The 17,285-nt window shown below is 51.9% G+C and overlaps 6 protein-coding genes across 6 annotated transcripts; 3 read left to right on the top strand and 3 right to left on the bottom strand.

Moving 5' to 3' along the window:
* Positions 1-1,507: 1,507 nt before the first annotated feature.
* Positions 1,508-6,833, top strand: COCSUDRAFT_59613 (Nodulin-like-domain-containing protein; the record flags this gene model as incomplete). Its single annotated transcript, XM_005643616.1, has 12 exons — positions 1,508-1,522; positions 1,872-2,137; positions 2,484-2,683; positions 3,130-3,327; positions 3,839-3,959; positions 4,174-4,298; positions 4,477-4,622; positions 5,030-5,210; positions 5,541-5,679; positions 6,092-6,329; positions 6,631-6,681; positions 6,813-6,833. The coding sequence occupies 12 exons, from the start codon at positions 1,508-1,510 to the stop codon at positions 6,831-6,833; spliced, it is 1,701 nt and encodes a 566-aa protein (XP_005643673.1).
* Positions 6,834-7,501: 668 nt separating this feature from the next.
* COCSUDRAFT_19850 (histone-fold-containing protein) lies at positions 7,502-8,179 on the bottom strand (the record flags this gene model as incomplete). The annotated part of the gene is made up of 2 exons (XM_005643617.1): positions 7,502-7,762; positions 8,069-8,179. The coding sequence occupies 2 exons, from the start codon at positions 8,177-8,179 to the stop codon at positions 7,502-7,504; spliced, it is 372 nt and encodes a 123-aa protein (XP_005643674.1).
* Positions 8,180-8,515: 336 nt separating this feature from the next.
* On the top strand, positions 8,516-9,144 carry COCSUDRAFT_9180 (putative histone H2B; the record flags this gene model as incomplete). Its single annotated transcript, XM_005643618.1, has 2 exons — positions 8,516-8,623; positions 8,914-9,144. Coding segments are annotated over 2 exons (339 nt in total), but the record flags the coding sequence as incomplete, so codon positions are not given.
* A 3,010-nt stretch (positions 9,145-12,154) lies between these two features.
* COCSUDRAFT_59616 (histone-fold-containing protein) lies at positions 12,155-12,676 on the bottom strand (the record flags this gene model as incomplete). The annotated part of the gene is made up of 2 exons (XM_005643619.1): positions 12,155-12,381; positions 12,592-12,676. The coding sequence occupies 2 exons, from the start codon at positions 12,674-12,676 to the stop codon at positions 12,155-12,157; spliced, it is 312 nt and encodes a 103-aa protein (XP_005643676.1).
* A 383-nt stretch (positions 12,677-13,059) lies between these two features.
* Positions 13,060-13,747, top strand: COCSUDRAFT_44903 (histone H3; the record flags this gene model as incomplete). Its single annotated transcript, XM_005643620.1, has 2 exons — positions 13,060-13,181; positions 13,459-13,747. The coding sequence occupies 2 exons, from the start codon at positions 13,060-13,062 to the stop codon at positions 13,745-13,747; spliced, it is 411 nt and encodes a 136-aa protein (XP_005643677.1).
* A 1,297-nt stretch (positions 13,748-15,044) lies between these two features.
* Positions 15,045-16,969, bottom strand: COCSUDRAFT_59618 (hypothetical protein; the record flags this gene model as incomplete). The annotated part of the gene is made up of 6 exons (XM_005643621.1): positions 15,045-15,215; positions 15,491-15,607; positions 15,967-16,065; positions 16,350-16,520; positions 16,633-16,679; positions 16,945-16,969. The coding sequence occupies 6 exons, from the start codon at positions 16,967-16,969 to the stop codon at positions 15,045-15,047; spliced, it is 630 nt and encodes a 209-aa protein (XP_005643678.1).
* Positions 16,970-17,285: the final 316 nt, after the last annotated feature.

The raw sequence follows: 17,285 nt of genomic DNA on the forward strand, positions 1-17,285 counted from the left end.
CTATGTTTTCAGCCTGAAATCAGACCACCAGTCTGCCTCGCTCTCTCCAGGCATCAGAGACTACAGGAAATCCTGGTGTGCATGACTTTTCCGAGAGCATGCGGCATTGCACCTGTTGCAATCAGACATGGTGTTGGAGGCTGAGTCCGCTGCGAGGCTGCTGTTCTGATTGCGTAGGTTGTCTGCATGCTGCAAGATGAGGTCCTCAAGGCGAGCTGCATGCTGCGCTAGTTCCTGTCGGCTCATTTCCTCCAGAAGCACATTCCCCTGCGCGCATCTGGTGCCTTTCAGCCCTTGCCGCACTTTGCTGGAGCGACGTATATGTACAGCTACCATGCAAATCGAGGTCTAGGCTGCAGACTTTTGTGGGCCCTGCAGATGTGGCTGCAGACGCCTGCGTTTATGTCCTGTGGCCTCTCTTTGCCATGGGACATACATGCTTGGATATGCCGACCTGTAGTAGTTGTAATAATACAGCAATCAGGTAACTTTGTACCTGCAATATGCTGAGTGTGCTGGCCTGCTCCCCTGCCACATTTGCAAGCAGCTTCTCTAAGCGGGTTGCATGCCTCGCCAGATCCGTTTGTGACTTAGACTGCGCACGTACAAGCCCACTTTATGCATGGGTGCACGTCTGGTCGCGTTTAAAGCGTGACATGTTCCAGTCAGACAGGAAGCCGTTCTGGGCAAGGCTACTTACGATATGGGCCAGCTCCCTCTGTGTAAGCGCATTGTGTCGCCCATGATGCCTGCATCAGGCGGATTATTGCTTATCAAGAAGCTGTAGAGGGTTACTGTGACGGGTCATGCTCGACAGGCCTGTGCACATCAGTTGGGCCCATCCGATGAGGTGGAGAGGTACCTGGTGAGTACTGCAAGAATGAAGCAAATGATCGCCAATAAGGCAATGTAAAGTGACTTGCGTAATGTTATGAATCTGCGTATCTTATCCTGCATGATGTGCCTTACATCATGTCGGGAAATTCGCACTTGTCTTTCCGAGGCTCTCGTACGTGCGATCAAGGACGCACGCTCTTCACTTATAGACAACAGATGAACATCGTACTATATCAATGTGTATGTTTGCTGGGTACCGCACCAGATAGACAACTCAGCCTTTTACACGCTTCCTGAAGACAACACATGCCGAACATGTCTAGGAATCGAGACAAGTGTTTTCTGTTAGGGACACAGTGGAATGCCACTGAAAATTGGTAGTCATCAGATTATCTTTTCCCTAGATGCTGATCATACGAGATATTGACCCAGGCACAGAAGGTCAACAAGGTTCCTAGGTTGGTCGTTTCCTCTTGAGGCGAAGCCGGTTGCCAAATTTGTCCCTTCACGGGCACGTGCGATGAATGCGCCGATGGGCTAATGGAAGCGTCGCTGTTGCTGTTTTGTTCAGCTTTCGACCATTTATTTAATGCTTATGTCAGTTTATTTTTGAATACTATTGTGTAATCGAGTCGATCGTTGAGATTTTAGCTTTCGTGGGGTGTTTCGGATGGCGCGCCAACAAGTATGAAGAATACTCTACAAATAATATGCAGAGATGATCCAGTAGTGCGTCGATTTTGTATTTGAGCTTTATTTCAGCAACCCCTTGGATGCAGATCGCGGCAGGTATGATGATCTTCGTCCTCATCGCTAGCACAAATTTTGAAGCAATCACGTGACACACTCTCCACTTCTCATTGAGCTTCTTTCGCACATCCAATGCTGCTACTGAGCCTGAAATTAGTCAAAGGACAGCAACAGGCAAGCAGAAGACGTGACGGTTGCCGTGAGCAGCAGCTGGCTGCCTATAGATCCTGCTTGTGCTCAGGCTAGCTAGGCAGGAATGTGAAGCGGAAAAAATCATTTTGCAGGAGGAGTTTGACCTGGAGGGGCGAAGGGAGGCAGCCAGCATGTATGCAAGCAGGTGGCTGACGCTCAGCGCATCAACACTGCTGCAATGCTCGGCCGGGGTCTCCTACTGCTTCAGCATTTACAGCAGCCAGCTGAAGGATGCCCTGGGCTACAATCAGACCCAGATCGAAGGACTGGCATCCCCTCTTGTGGCCTTACTCGTGGTCGGCTGGCTTCCGGGCTTTGCCTATGACCGCCTGAAACACAGGAGGCATCTGGGCCCCAGGTGCTGCTCTGAGTGTGCTGGCTCCAAAGATTTAAACACCCATGCACGCTTATTGCTATGCCTCGATTCTGAGCGCCCACCACGAAATCCCATGCTCCTGTTGGAGCCTTGATGCACCTACACACACCTACGGCTGACCAATGTTGCAGCTAGATCGAAAGAAATATTGTTCATATGTGTGTGATTATGTGGCAGGAAAGATTCGTGTGTGTTGTCAATAAGTTGTAGCCTGCCAAGATCACAGGCCCCGCTCACAAGCCCTGGCTAGTGGGGCACTACTTGCAAATTCCTAGTGGGGCACTAGGAACTGAGTTACTTCATTGCAATGTTTTGCTATGACCGGCAGGCTGGTGCTGCTGTGGGGGCTGACGGAGCACTTCTGTGGCTATTTCGGGCTGTGGCTGGCGGCTTCAGGGCGGCTGCAGCTGCCCTACTGGGCCATGGTGGGCCTCACAGTCATGGCCTTCAATGGCAGCAACTGGATCGACACTGCCTGCATCGCCACCAACGTGCACAACTTCCCACACGATCGCGGCACCGTCGTGGGTGCGAGTCATCCCCTTCAATACCCCTTGCCAGCATTGTCTCTGGGGTTCTGAACTGGAGGGGATTTGTACTACCTGTTCATTGTCAAAGAGTTGCTTGCAGAATATTTGTTGCATGTACTTGCCCTGGCTGCCTGCGCCCCGCTGATCTGCTCCGGATGGCACTCACTGCAGCATCAGTTAATAGATGGTAATTTCTGTTCAATTTCCGAGATTGCATGTTCAAGTAACCATTCATTCTAAGGCTGGACGTGCGCGGCACCTGCGAGTTTAGAGGCGTGGCACCTGCAGACTGAAAATGGGTACTGTGATCGCATGCTAGGTGTGCTTAGTCGCTAACGGGCCTGAGCGCACTCACTCACTGCAGTATAACTAAGGGCAATCTCAACTCATTTTAAAGTCCACATGAGATCGCATGCGTGAGGAGCCGGCTGGTGTGTGTGGCAGGTGTGCTGAAGTCTCTGGTTGGCCTGAGCGCGAGCGTGTACACGAGCATGTACGTGGCAGCCTTTCGCCCGGACGCGCTCTCATTCCTGCTGCTCATAGCCGTGGCGCCCACCGCGCTGGGCCTCTGCGCGATGCCGCTCTTCAACGCTCTCCCGGAGGCGACCGCCGGCACTGAAGACGAGAATGCCAAGGCCACAGGTGCTGCACCAAGGGAATGTCCCCAGCATGTGCTCTATTGATTGGATAGATCATTAAACTTATAAGATAAATGCCACACTGGCACAATCGTGTCCAAAGTTGGTTTGCACCTTACATTTCGATGGAATGGCCCCTCAAACATCCCCCAGATTACGTGACATTTACCCTTGAAGTGCTGCACCCCTCTCTGCTTTACTATGCGTAAGCATGGCAGCCTGCCTAGGTCACGTGCAGGTTAGAATCTGCAAAAGACAAACCCACTGTGACCTGTGAGGCAGACATAGCAGCAAGGGTGCAGATGGCTTACACTTGACCTGGCTGGAAGCACAGAAAGCACCTATATTTTGGTCAGCATGACCAATGTCCAGTATTGATGGCCTTGCGCCAGAGCTACTCTGCGGTGTAATCTAGTGGCAGTGTTGGGGCTTTAGCATGCTACTGTGGAGGTCTAGCAGGTATGTATCGTGGAGGTGAATGTTCCCTCTGACAAGAGAGGCTCATGCGAGCGCAGGAGTGCGCTTTGGGGTGGCATACAATGTGGTAATCACCCTGGGGCTGTACCAGCTGTGCACTTGCGGCCTCCTAGGCGCGCACAACAGCCCCGGGCCAGTAGTCAGGCGCGCATCACTTCTGTCTGTCTGTACCCTCATTGCCACTCTAGCCCTCTTGCATCTTGACAAGCAAATCAGAGAAGGATATTCCCATTCGCATATACTCATATCCAAGTCTGTTGTGTCCGGCGTCACCATATGTCAGCACACCCAGGTGCTCTAATCAAATGATGATCTCCCATGTCCAGCAGAGGGCTGATGGAGATCTGACATAATTTTCTTGGGGGTGCATCAGGGGTGCCATGCTGGCGGGGCTGACGCTGTTGCTGGCACCACTGCTGTTCCTGTGGGTGTCCTCCGGCCGCCTGCTGCTCCCTGGTGGTGCACCTGGCCAGTGTGGGGACGAGGAAAAGACTGCAGGTGAGGCCTGCCTTCCCCTGAGGATACCCAAGCTCTAGGGAATATGCGAATGCCGGCCCGACCAGTTGCATGAGCCTACGATCTTGCTGCGTGCTGTGTCTATTTGCTTGCAGCCGTGAGATTGCAGGTGGCACAGCATGCAGTGATGGTTTACAGATCGTGCTGATGTGTCGTGCAGAGGTGTGCGGTACCGGGGTGGTACAGCAGGGGGCATGGGCGCGTGTTGAGATTGGCAGGCGAGAGCATAAAGGGGGCGCAGATCTGCAGGCACCTCTGCTAGGGCCTCAGCTGGCGCCTGATCAAAGTGGGGGCAGGGATGGAGAGGTGCGCATGCAATTCATATGCACTCTGGTCGCCACTATTATGTGCTTGGTGGAGGACAGTGTAAGAGAGAAGGTTGGAAGGCTGTCATAAAATTGCTGCTGTGACCCACCTGATCCTCATGGATTGAGAAGGCGTGTAATTATAATCGTAATATTCATAATCCATCCTCTGTTTTGGTCTGCTTGGAGCACAACACTGAAGCCTTGCATGCCTGACAATGCAAGGCAGTTATACTGCGTTCCATCTCCATCTTGGAGTTTCTGTTCTCGATGGGCTTACTCATTGCTTGTCTTTTGCAATGGCCCTGCTCCCAAAACTGTAACCAAATGCGTCAGGACTGGCTGATACATGTTCAGGCTCGTCTTGCATGCATTCAACCGGAAAACACTTGATTATATCTGGTACAGGTGGGGGATGGTGGGGCCATGGAGGCCAGCAAGGCAGGGGCGGTTGGGGCGAGTGTCGGGCTTGCACAGCCGAAGCCCAACCTGAAGCTGTGGGAGTGTGCAGCCTCGCTCAACTTCTGGCTGCTCTTCCTGGTGTTCGGCGTGGGCACAGGCATCGGCCTGATGTTTGTGAACAACCTAGGTGAGCAATTTATTACCGCCAAATTCACCTCACAGCAGCGCCTCACGGGTGCACCTGGTCATGGTATTTTCTGGACAAGGTCCATGCCACAGAATACTCTGAAACTCACGATACAAAGGCAGCAGAGGATGTGCTATCTGCCCACTGCCCTTGACTTTGCCCAGAGTCTTGGCTGGCCGTCACACAACAGCTCTAGTGTGCATGCCGCGATGAGCACCCTGGTCAATCAGGGCTCTTGATAACCCCTCAAACGTTGCTTTTCGGAGAAGGCTATGTTGCAGGGCGCAAGAGAAGCGAATAGAAGCGATACCGCGGCTTGCTGTTCTGCAGGGCAATTGGTGGAGTCCCTGGGCGGCGGCAGAGATGGGCAGGATGTGCTGGTCTCGCTCTTCTCTGTCTTCAGCGCAGCCGGCCGCCTGGCGTGCGGCTCCATACCCGAGCGGCTGCTGCACAGCTATGGGCTGCCCAGGTAGATACAGGGCTGATCAGCACAATCATCTGCTGCTCCCCTCAAGCTTCAACAATGCGTGCCCATACTCCACATATCCGGCGAATTTGGAAGTCTCTTGTAGCAAATTATTTACTTCCACTGTACAATGCGCATGTGGTAATAATATAGTCTGGTGAGAGCCTGAAAGTATTCTTCAAGTCGTCCATCCATTTGCAAGCCCGCACCCAACTTGGCTGATCATACACACCTCAATAGGCTGCCCTTGAGGCCATCTACACCTGGTCTTCTGTAGGGACTTCCACCCTGTGGGAGTGTTTGTGCAAGCAAATCAGCTGGTTGTGCACCTACGACAGGCTATCTTTGGGGCCCTGCCTTTTGATCTTTCTGGTCTGTCATGGTGCGCCTCACAAGCAGGAGTGGCTGCGTGCAGGACGCTGTTTCTGGTCGTCGTCTCGGCCCTGACGGCGGCAGTGTGTGCGCTGAGCGCGCTGTCGCGGCTGGCGCTGCTGTGGGCGGCCGCGCCGGCTGCGGGCTTTGCCTTCGGCTGCCACTGGAGTCTCATGCCGCCGCTGGCTGGGGAGCTATTTGGCATGCGCAACTTTGCCACGCTCTATTGCCTGCTGCAGTTCGGGACCACCTTTGGGACCTACGCGCTCGCCACCCGGCTGGTGCGCGCCCGCTCCTAACGTGTTTCTCGTTCACATGGATTTGTTTGTCAAAGTTTAACCAGAATGCTTGATATTCTGTCAACAATATTGAAGTGCTGTGGCTGGCTGAGGCAGACACAGATACAGGAATCGATGAAGACTATTTCGCGGCAAGAAATGTGAAATCTGGTAACTCTACAGACATGTCTGGTGTAATGTTTGGCCTCCTGGCTATTGAGCGAGGATTGAGGATCAGCCGAAGTGGTGCGCGTTTCTTGTCTGTGCGTGTGCAAGTTGTCCAGGTGTGTTGGTGCTTGTGCAGGCGGGCGGTATGTATCAGTTGCACGCCGAAAGGCATGGGGACGATGGGGATGTGTGTATTGGCGCAGATTGTTTCAGGTGAGGGGACAGCCTCTCTTCTGCATGCAAATTTCTGTGGCGTCTTGTTCACAATTTGTGTTAAAGTGTTAGGTCAGGCATTCTGCCATGATGTGCACGTCGCAGTCCCTGCTCGGCTGGTGCTAAGGAGGCCACAGCGCCCAGTTACTGTATTGGGAGGAGCAGTTTTCTCAGGAGTGTGCCTCTTTTGCAGGTCAACATTCCTGATCGCTGCAGCGTTAGAGGTTGGTGCTGCGCTGCTGGCCTTCATTTTGTACTGCAGAACCTGCCAGCTGTATCGAGGAAAGCCGGCCACAACGCATGTACCTGAAACCTTCAGCCAAGCTCAGGAAGCTAGAGATGCTGAGGATGTCCCTGACTCAGAGTCCTATGCTGACTGTAGTTGCCGCGTGGTCTTAAATGCAGGCATGAGCAGAACACAAGTTTAGCCAATGGCATCGTAGCTAGTATTTTCTTTTTCCAGGTGATAATGTGGTTGACAGTCAGTTCTGTGATGTCACAGTGTATCTACAGAATGACTGCAGAGATTGTAGCACAGTGAAGTTATCTTCTGGAGTCACAAATAATTCTCAGAGAATGAGATCAGAGTATCAATTCTCTTATTGCAGCAAATGATGATCATGAGAACTTCTGACTTCCATGTTGCTATGCTGCCAAGCTGGTCATCACTGTAAGCAATCTTTTTATGTGGTTTGATGAGTCTGATGCCACTCATTGAGGAGACTTCAGGATTCCAATTGTTGGTGGTGTTAAAATAACACCGGTTTGTTTTTTGGGTGGCGCCCGAAGACAGTCTACTCCTTCTTGGCGGTCTTCTTGGGCAGCAGCACAGAGTGGATGTTGGGCAGGACACCGCCGGAGGCGATGGTGACACCACTCAACAGCTTGCTCAGCTCCTCATCGTTGCGGACAGCCAGCTGGATGTGGCGGGGGATGATGCGGGTCTTCTTGTTGTCACGGGCAGCGTTGCCTGCCAGCTCCAGGATCTCAGCTGCCAGGTACTCCAGCACAGCGGCGAGGTACACTGGGGCGCCAGCACCCACACGGCTGGCGTACTGCAGGATCACAGCACAGGAACAGTATCAGTCACTGCTTTTTATTCAGCTCGATTGTGGCAAAATCCAGTTCAGGGACAACGTAGGCCAAGTCCCTTTTACTGACTCTATGCCAACACAATCAGCACGGCAACCGCAAATTTGACAAACAGTATGTACGCCAGAAAGCCTCTAAGCCACCGAGAACAAGTACAAAAGTGCTGCAGACCTCGATTCAACACCAGATGGGAACCTTCGAGAGGTAGACTTTCCAAGGAAGCAGCACCTCTAGCGTAGCCTGAGATCAACGATAGAAGCGGTTCTCACCTTGCCCTTTTTGAGGTAGCGGGCGATACGACCCACGGGGAACTGCAGGCCGGCCTTGGTGCTCTTGGACACCGACTTCTTGGCTGTCTTTCCCTTGCCGCGTCCAGACATGATTGCAAGCCTGTTGCGAGATTGAAGGTTTTCGAAGGAAATTGGAGGCACGAATTGATCTCTGAAAGCGTTTCAACGAAAATGAAGTGGAGAAACCGCTTTGAGGTTCCTGCTCAGTGGTCGGCCAATCAGGGGGCAGCTTTCGAGGACCAAAAAAGACAAGTTTGGCACGGGGAATGCTGCGTTCTGATTGGCCCGCACCTGCAACCGGAATATAACACCCTCCTGCTTGCTCCAGAATTTTCAAACGCTGTCAGCTCTTCGTGCATTCACCCGCAAAGCTCCTCAATCCTCTCACAGCAACCCAGCTAAGCAGCCATGGCTCCCAAGGCAGAGAAGAAGCCCGCCAAGAAGGTCGCCAAGACCGCAAAGACCGGTGGCAAGAAGAAGAGCAAGGCCAAGGTCGAGTCCTTCAAGATCTACATCTACAAGGTCCTCAAGCAGGTGAGGCCCAGCGTTCTGTGCTGCGACGGATCCACCGGGTTGCTCGCTGTCTTTGACCTTACAACTGGCACATCTTTGATTGTTGACTATAAAAACATCCCAACGGCCACCCAGTGGTTCCATTATTGCTGCTGCGAGAATCACTCTTTGTCCATGCTTACGAATTCAACGGTTTGTTGGTGCCTGTGCACCTTGCAAGCCGGCCGAGAAGTATGGCAGATTGACAGCAGTACAAGTCTTAACAGCATCCAGAACTTGACAGCTGACTCTTTGTATCTGCTGTCCTGCAGGTGCACCCCGACACCGGTATCTCCTCCAGGGCCATCTCCATCCTGAACTCCTTCATCACGGACATCTTTGAGAAGATTGCCACTGAGACCGCCCAGCTCGCCCGCTACAACAAGAAGCCCACAGTGACCTCTCGCGAGATCCAGACCGCTGTGCGCCTCATCCTGCCCGGCGAGCTGGCCAAGCATGCCGTGTCTGAGGGCACCAAGGCCGTGACCAAGTTCACCTCCGCCTAAGCTGCCTGCTTTCCGCACAGCAGCGCAAAAAGAAACCGGTGTTATTTTAACACCACCACTCTAAGGAAATAGCTCTTGCAACCTGCCATTTAATACCAAAGACAGCAAGTTGCAACTGCTGTGCAATTGCTGTGTGCAATGAAATAGCCCTGGCGCTCCACACCATTACCATCATCTCCTGTGCACATGTTCTTCAACTTCAATTTATCCATGACCTGCAATCCTCCGAGGAGTCTTGCATGCTCAGTTGTGGTTACACGTTGATGTGGGTTGCATGGTGCTTTTTGATCTCCCAACTACTGTGCATTGGCAATTATCTTCTTGCGAAGCAAACGAGCGCTTGCTTTTCGTGTGCAGAGAATTGACAAAGAATGCTCAGCAGGCTCTGGCCCTGGCTTGCCCAGTCCAGAGCTGGCACTGGTGCAGCTCCCGTGTTGGCTGGCCCTGTTTGCTGTCTGTCAGCATGATTGAAATGTCCCCAGCCACTGGAATCTGCAGCACTAATTGCTGCCAATTTTGCACACGATTTGCAGCTTCATGCATGCTTCGAAGAATGCTGGCGCCGGCGGTCAAGAGTCGCACCGGTTGCAGCTTGCTGTTTCGCAGATACAGAAGTTGAGTCCAGGCCTGCTCGGGGATGAACTTCTACTGAGTCCAGTCAGAATCTGGATATCCTGGTTGCTTCCTGGCACCTAGCAACCAGGATGTCCAAGCCTGCTCGAATCTGAATAATTTCGTAATGCATGCAACCTGCTGATATCTGGTTGGCACTTCATGTTGCGGTGTTCCAAAGTGCACGTGGGAGGAAGCTGCCGTTCCCTGCCACCGCGGACAAGCGTTCTCCACCATTTCATCACACCACTGGTGTGACACCAGACGTTGCACAGCATCAAAAATTCCTTGCGTATAACACGGACTTCTCTCAAGCTTTATGATCAATTCATCAAGCAGAGAGTGTCCCAAAAATTGTTCGCATCTTGCCTCAGACACGAGAGACTTCTGATCCAAAACACAATTTTGTAAGCTTTTCGTCGCTTCGTTAGTTGAGGGAATGATCAGATTGTTGTTGTACTCGGTGTAATGCAGGTTGAGTTGTTCGCTGGTGTTGAGGTGTTTTTCTAAGTTCTCTTCTTGACAAGGTTTGCTGACTGCTGCTACGGCCTACAATTCCGGAGTCAAGTGAGTAGCGATATTTATTAACAGTCCAAATACCACGATCGTACTATTACTGCTGATCAGGAACCTGCACGCTAGGCAATCCCAGTGACCTTCACTCCTGCTGTCTCATAAGTGTAGGTTGGTGGAGGAGTTCCTGATGACACGAGACGTGTGTGCAGATTTCCACTTTCAACAGACCATGTCAGGCGCTCATAAAGAAGTGCTTCTTCTGGACCTGCCTGAGGGCATCTTGTCCTGTGTTCTAAGCGCCCTTCCACTGGAGCAATTGATGAACGCTTCAATGGTAAGTCTGCATTCTGAATGACAGCTGCATGCTCCAACTATAGTACCAGAGCCCTGTTTTCCGCGCCTTGCTACTGGGCTTGCAGGTGCAAGGAAGACACTACAGCAGTATGCTCTGATACTGTACAGGTCTGTAAAGCATTTGCCACATCGGCGGACAAGCTGCTGGAGGAGCTGTGCAAGTCAAGGCGCTGGGCGCAGCCACGCTTTCCCAGAGGCCAGCTGGCCACCACGATATTTACTTGGAGATCTCTGTACAGGTAAGGCACGTTACCTAGCATGCATGTTGCACGACTATTGGACTGTTCTAGTCTTTGCCATTACGTCGTCACACGCCTGGCAGCCCTTTCTCCTATCTTCTGGCGCTCGCTTTGCCATGATGTCTGCATACCTGTTTCTCTAATCTCATTGCTCACGCCCTTGACTGGCGAGACAGCCTGTGATGATGTAGCAGTATCTTGATCACTGCTGCAGCGCTTGATAGGATGGCAGCATCAGCTCGCTAAGTCTCTAGAGAAGTGTGTAGCTGCTTGAGCTTTCCCTTCCCATGCTGTCTCAATGCAAAGCTAGTAGCTACAGTGATGGTGCGCCAATGCGCGGCAATGAGTTGTTGCCACGATTGTGCGTTTGGGATCATGTCTGAGAACATTGAGAGGCTTGAATACCAGCTGAGTGCGTGTCATTGCAATTGGTTCTCACAGGCAGCATGCATGCATCGCCTGCGGAGGCTATGGCGAGTTCTCACTGAGGCGGCTTGTCAGCGGTCACACAGTGCACCTGATCTGCAAAAGGTCTGCACATGCATGCACTCCAGAACGCGGCACATACTTTGTGGTGGCATGAGAATTTATTTCTGTAGCTGGCAAGTCTTGGCTCTACCTGGTGCCCGCAGTGTATTGATGTCAGCATTAACACTGAGCATACTCATCATCTCCAGGAGGCCTGCAGCATTTGAGGCTTTTGCAAGTGCTGGTCTATGGGCTGCTAATGATCTGGCAGTATGTCTGCAGGTGCACAACTGTTCCTTGGGTGCATCAACGGCTGGTCAAGGAGAGTCTTTTTGTTGATTTGGTTGGTGTTTCGGGCAAGAGGTTGCTTCCCACAGCGCATAAGAGCAAAAAGCGCCGCCTGCCTGCAGCAGGCTGAGCGCGGTCGATGAAAGTGCAGATGAGTTGCAATGAGTCTAAGTGAACATGAGCTTCATGTTGAGCCGGCTTGTCAAGTACTTGCATCTCGAGAGTCAGGAGTTGATTACCCTCCATGACTGTGACCGCCAGGAGGATGGAGGGATTTTATGTGTTGTGGGAGAACATGTACAATTAGCTTTCCGGACTTTAGTGAAAGAGGTTGCTTCAAACCTGAGCAAGTTGCGAGGATCTCCTGACCAGTTTGAGAGCATGTGAGATAAAATGCGAGAGACTGCATGTCGTGGAAGAGCTGTAACCAACAGCTTGTGTGTAAATATGATAACATTCTTTCCAGCATATGGTGGTGTTAAAATAACACCGGTTTGGTTTCTTTGGTGGCAGGCAGCTGCAGCAGCTGTCTAACCGCCGAAGCCGTACAGGGTGCGTCCCTGGCGCTTGAGGGCGTAGACCACGTCGAAGGCGGTCACGGTCTTGCGGCGGGCGTGCTCGGTGTAGGTCACGGCGTCACGGATCACGTTCTCAAGGAACACCTTGAGCACGCCCCGGGTCTCCTCGTAGATGAGGCCACTGATGCGCTTGACACCACCACGGCGAGCCAGACGCCTGATGGCGGGCTTGGTAATACCTGGGAAGCAATTAAAAAAAGGATTCAGATAATCATGCATGTAGAAGGGGATTTTCCACAACGCTTATAAAGCAACAGAAGCAGATATCAAATCTGGTCAGATGAATCAAGCAACCAAAACATAATGGCACAGGCAAATGCTCGTGGCATCTGTGCATCCACACAGAGCAAGCACTCAATCTCATAGGCAAAGGAGGAGGCAGCGCTCACCCTGGATGTTGTCACGGAGGACCTTGCGGTGGCGCTTGGCACCGCCCTTTCCGAGGCCCTTTCCTCCCTTGCCGCGTCCAGACATGGTTGCTTGCTTTGTTGAGTGCTTGGAAGTTTGCTGAAGAGCTTTGTGGATGGAAGATTTTGATGAATTTGGCAGAGCTGGGAGCTTTTATAGCAATTAGCAGGGGAACTTGGTGCTTCGGTTTTTTGCAATGAGAGTGCAAGATTCTTGGCTTCTGATTGGCTTAGAATTTATCAGCGAATCAGAGTGCTGGAAATGGATGACTCATTTCTCATTTGAGGAGATACTAATTTTACATTGAGACTTTGACTCTGACTTCCATTCAGTGTTCCCATTTCCCCATCACCTCACTGCTTGCCACACAAAACTGCAGATTTTCTGCTTTTGAGCCAAAACTTCGAGCATATATCCTCGTTTCCCCGTAATTGAAGCAGACAGACGCAATGGCTCGCACCAAGCAGACAGCCCGCAAGTCCACCGGCGGCAAGGCGCCCCGCAAGCAGCTGGCCACCAAGGCCGCTCGCAAGTCCGCACCCGCCACCGGAGGTGTCAAGAAGCCCCACAGGTTTGTTTTCAGCGCAATGAATGTTCTACGTAAACAATTGTCGGGTGCTCGACCTTGGTTGACTGGCAGGCAATAGTTGCAGCACTGTTGTTAAGGATGCGTTTCTTACTCACTAACTGCCAACCTTAGACTTTGTGGCACATTTCTTAGTGAAGTGTGGGGTTTGGCAGCACCGTTATTTAATGATGTTCAATGTCAAGTTACGTACAATCATGCCGTTTCTTATGGTTCAACCACATTGGTTGTGTTTCTTACCAACTCAATTGCTTTTCTGCAGATACCGCCCTGGAACCGTGGCTCTGCGTGAGATCCGCAAGTACCAGAAGAGCACGGAGCTGCTGATCCGCAAGCTGCCCTTCCAGCGCCTGGTGCGTGAGATCGCCCAGGACTTCAAGACCGACCTGCGCTTCCAGAGCAGCGCAGTGCTGGCCCTGCAGGAGGCTGCTGAGGCCTACCTGGTGGGCCTGTTCGAGGACACCAACCTGGCCGCCATCCACGCCAAGCGCGTGACCATCATGCCCAAGGACATCCAGCTGGCCCGCCGCATCCGTGGCGAGCGCGCTTAGATCTGTCCAGCGCACCCCAAAAAAACAAACCGGTGTTATTTTAACACCACCATTCTATGGAGACAAAGCTCCTGCCTCTCCTTAAACATATGCATATGCTCGAGATTCATGGCCAGCCCACATACCCCAATCATGTACTATTTTCTGAAAGAGCACACCTCAGTGAGCATCATAATATGGGCTTGATAGTTACCACAGGTACTTTACAATTACACACAGACACTCAAGGTCTTGACAGAGCTGTGCCAGCCATGGCAGCAGGATGTTTCATGCAGATTATCAATGCTTGTGTGTACCCTGTCCACACTTATGATGTGTTGGCACAAACATTAAATTCATATCTGCTCCCTGAAATTCAGAGGACATTTATTTTATCTCGATATGAGCAGCCAGCACATGCTCTCACGTTCGTTGCAGCATACACCTAGGAAGGATGCATTGCAGGTCTGATCTTGAAGAGGCCTAGGCCTCACATGACTGTTGATGTTGACATCAACATCAAGAAGCTCCTTCAACCCCAATCATCTTACACAGAATGAGCATGTACAGTAATTTTGATGAGTCCACTACTGCATACTACTGCTTGGCCAGAGACTTTTTCAAAGCATGTTGCTTTTAACGGGTCTTCCACAACATCTACATGCATTCATGGCGAACGCAAAGCATCGATGGAATGATATTATTCCAATGTTAATCCACTGCAGCATGAGACACGCTTTGTAACGCAATTCATCTGAACCATTCCTAGCCTGATATCTTTGACTGCAATCTATGTCTCGACACACCATGAGCATATAGAACAAGACTCATCAAGCACGTTTGCTTCACATTGTGCTTTCCACGTGGAAGCAAGAACGCCTATTACCGGTAATTCCTAGCAGACTGCTGCACATGGCACTTTGCCCTCAGCACAAAAATTCAGCAATTTGCAAATTCATAGACATGTACATATACTCAGCCGTCCCTTCAGCTTTTTGTACAATGCAAAATGCACACCATGTGCTTGCATGCTGCATGACTATTTACTGCTCCAACGTGACCATCATTGACACCGTCAAGCTGCACAATCCCCTGCCACCGCTGCTTTGCCCCAAACCTTCCCTGTTGCAACCAAGGACAGCATACCCAAGCATGCATCACACCCATCACACAGCTCCCCAGCGCACACCTCACGCCCTGTACAGCTCATCACTCAAGCCGCGGCAGCTCTTCCCGCTGCAGTGTACCAGTGACAGCGCACCCAAGCATGCCGGCATAAAGCACCACACAGCGCCCCCAAGCGCACATCTGAGGCAGCTCATTGCAGCAGCTCCTCTGCTGCATTGTGCACTGGGGTGGGCAGCGCAGAATCCAGGTCTGAGGGGTCCACCGGGGGGCCCGGCCCCGGCACCTTGCCGCCGTTGACGCAGTCTATCATGAAGTAGGTGTCGATAGGCGACAGGTCCACCTTCTGGAAAAAGTCCCTCACCTGGGGGCCAGCCAGGCGTACAAATGTTATTTTGATACCTGTTCTGCAGCAGTAATGCCAATTGGACAAGTCCTGAAACTGTCAACCGAAAAGGCAGGAAGCAGAGCCAAGAAACAGCTCAGGCAAACACAGCAACAGACCAGGATCTGCCCTCCATGAAGAAGCTGTCAAATGCAATTGACTCATCATGTTGCAGTGAAGCACGCTCAGAGAAAAATTTGGTGCCAGATGCAATTGGAGGATTGATTGTTGAGCATGCAGAGTGGGTGACTTACCGAGAGGGAGCCTTTCAAGAAGAAGACCAGGCGTCGAGGGAACGCCGCGCACTCACTCAGGATTGTCAGCGCATATTCCCCCGGCACATTGCTAGCATCCACCGTCACCTCCAGCACCTGGACGCATCACACCCCATTCTCACATACATCAGCATCACCATCGCTCCACAAGATTACTCCACAGCATTAGTTCAATGCTGCAAAATCCCTTGCATGTCTGCAGCAATCGTGCCACTTCTTGTGAGCACTCGACATCATCAGTGCAGGGCTGCAAGGATCCGTGCAGGGCTGCAGCAGTCCTAGTACTCCATACGAACACTCCACATCAAAGGGTCAGGGCTGCAAGTCTGCAGCAGTCCCGCCATCCACGGCCACGCAACAAACAGAGGAGAACATGGCAAGAGTCTTTGGTTGCGCGAGTGCACAAGGTAGATCGTCCATGTTCAGGGAATGGGCATTGTTTTAAGAGGGAGCACCTGTGGAAAGGTGCGCGCCGGAATGACGGTGGCCTTGACATCGCGCGAGCCTGCCTCTGTGTCATAGAAGTACACCTTCAGGTTGCCCTCCACCTTTGCCTGCACCAGGATAGTTTTCCTTATTTCCAGCATCAACGCGACTTGTAGTGCACTGGTCCAAAGGTGCTTGACCTGCTAGGCATGAACGCTGACTGATAACATCAAGGCAAGGATGCAAAGACAGTAGGTGAGCTTGCTGATCTTCTGCGTGGAAAAGAGTTGGCACGGGTGCACTAGATTGAGAGTGCCAACATGGGCCTTGGAAAATCAGCATGCATGCAACAGGGCAAAATATTGAAGGTCGAGCTTGGAAGAGAGAGAGGTGCGGTGAGAAAGGTGCGCACATTCAGGAAGTTGGGGTTGTTGATGGGTATGCTGGCGAGCAGGTTGAGCTGGTAGGTGCCCTTGGTGGTGTTCCAGGACATGTGGTCTGACTGGATGTCAATCTCGCCTGCGCTGAAACCCCGTGGCACCAGCAGGAATGTGGCCGCCATTGCAGCCACCACAAACAGCATCTGCGGCACCAATCACCGTCAGAAATCCCCGAGATGGCAGCATGCCATGCTGTGAGTTGCTTGTGCATCTGCGCGTCTGCAGGAGAGCTGTTATGGAGTGCTGGCTGCTCACCATGCAGCTGAAGAAGAGCAGCTTCCTCTGAGGCTTCAGCCTGGCATCTGCAGCATGCACCCTCAACATTCAGTGAAGGACAAAAGCTAATGCCTTCTGAGTTCAGCATGAAATAGCGTGGCGTTGGATCCTGTTAAGGAAAAGCAGAGGGTGAGGGTGGTACCATTGAGAGGTATCAGTGTCATATATCCGCTTGGAGGCACCGGTTCTGCTGGCTCCCCCATTATCCTCACCCGCCACCACTGCTTGAACTGAACCACCAAGTTACAGCCACATGAGCAGTGCATGGAGGCCCAATCAACCACAGCATACCATATGACAGGATGTGGATCTCCATCAGAGCAAATAATAGGCACCTGCCATCATGCTAGACCGCAAAATCCACATGCACGCAGGAGAAGTGACCCACAACAACATTGCTGCCCAGATCACACTTCTGAAGGGTGACATCTCCGGACCTGAAATACTATCCAGGTGACATGAGATCCAGAAGGTTTTTTAAGTCGATCGAAGCTTGTCGAGGTCCTCACCTTTCCCCATCTCGTCGTTGGATTGAGCTCGTACTCTGTGGCAAATGGTGGAGAAAATTCTGGCAGAGAGCCATCGGGGAGGCTGATCTCATGGGACAGTCTCACATACTTTGACATTTCCTT

The sequence above is a fragment of the Coccomyxa subellipsoidea genome (assembly GCF_000258705.1).
Source record: "Coccomyxa subellipsoidea C-169, whole genome shotgun sequence".
In the NCBI taxonomy this organism is placed as follows: domain Eukaryota; kingdom Viridiplantae; phylum Chlorophyta; class Trebouxiophyceae; family Coccomyxaceae; genus Coccomyxa; species Coccomyxa subellipsoidea.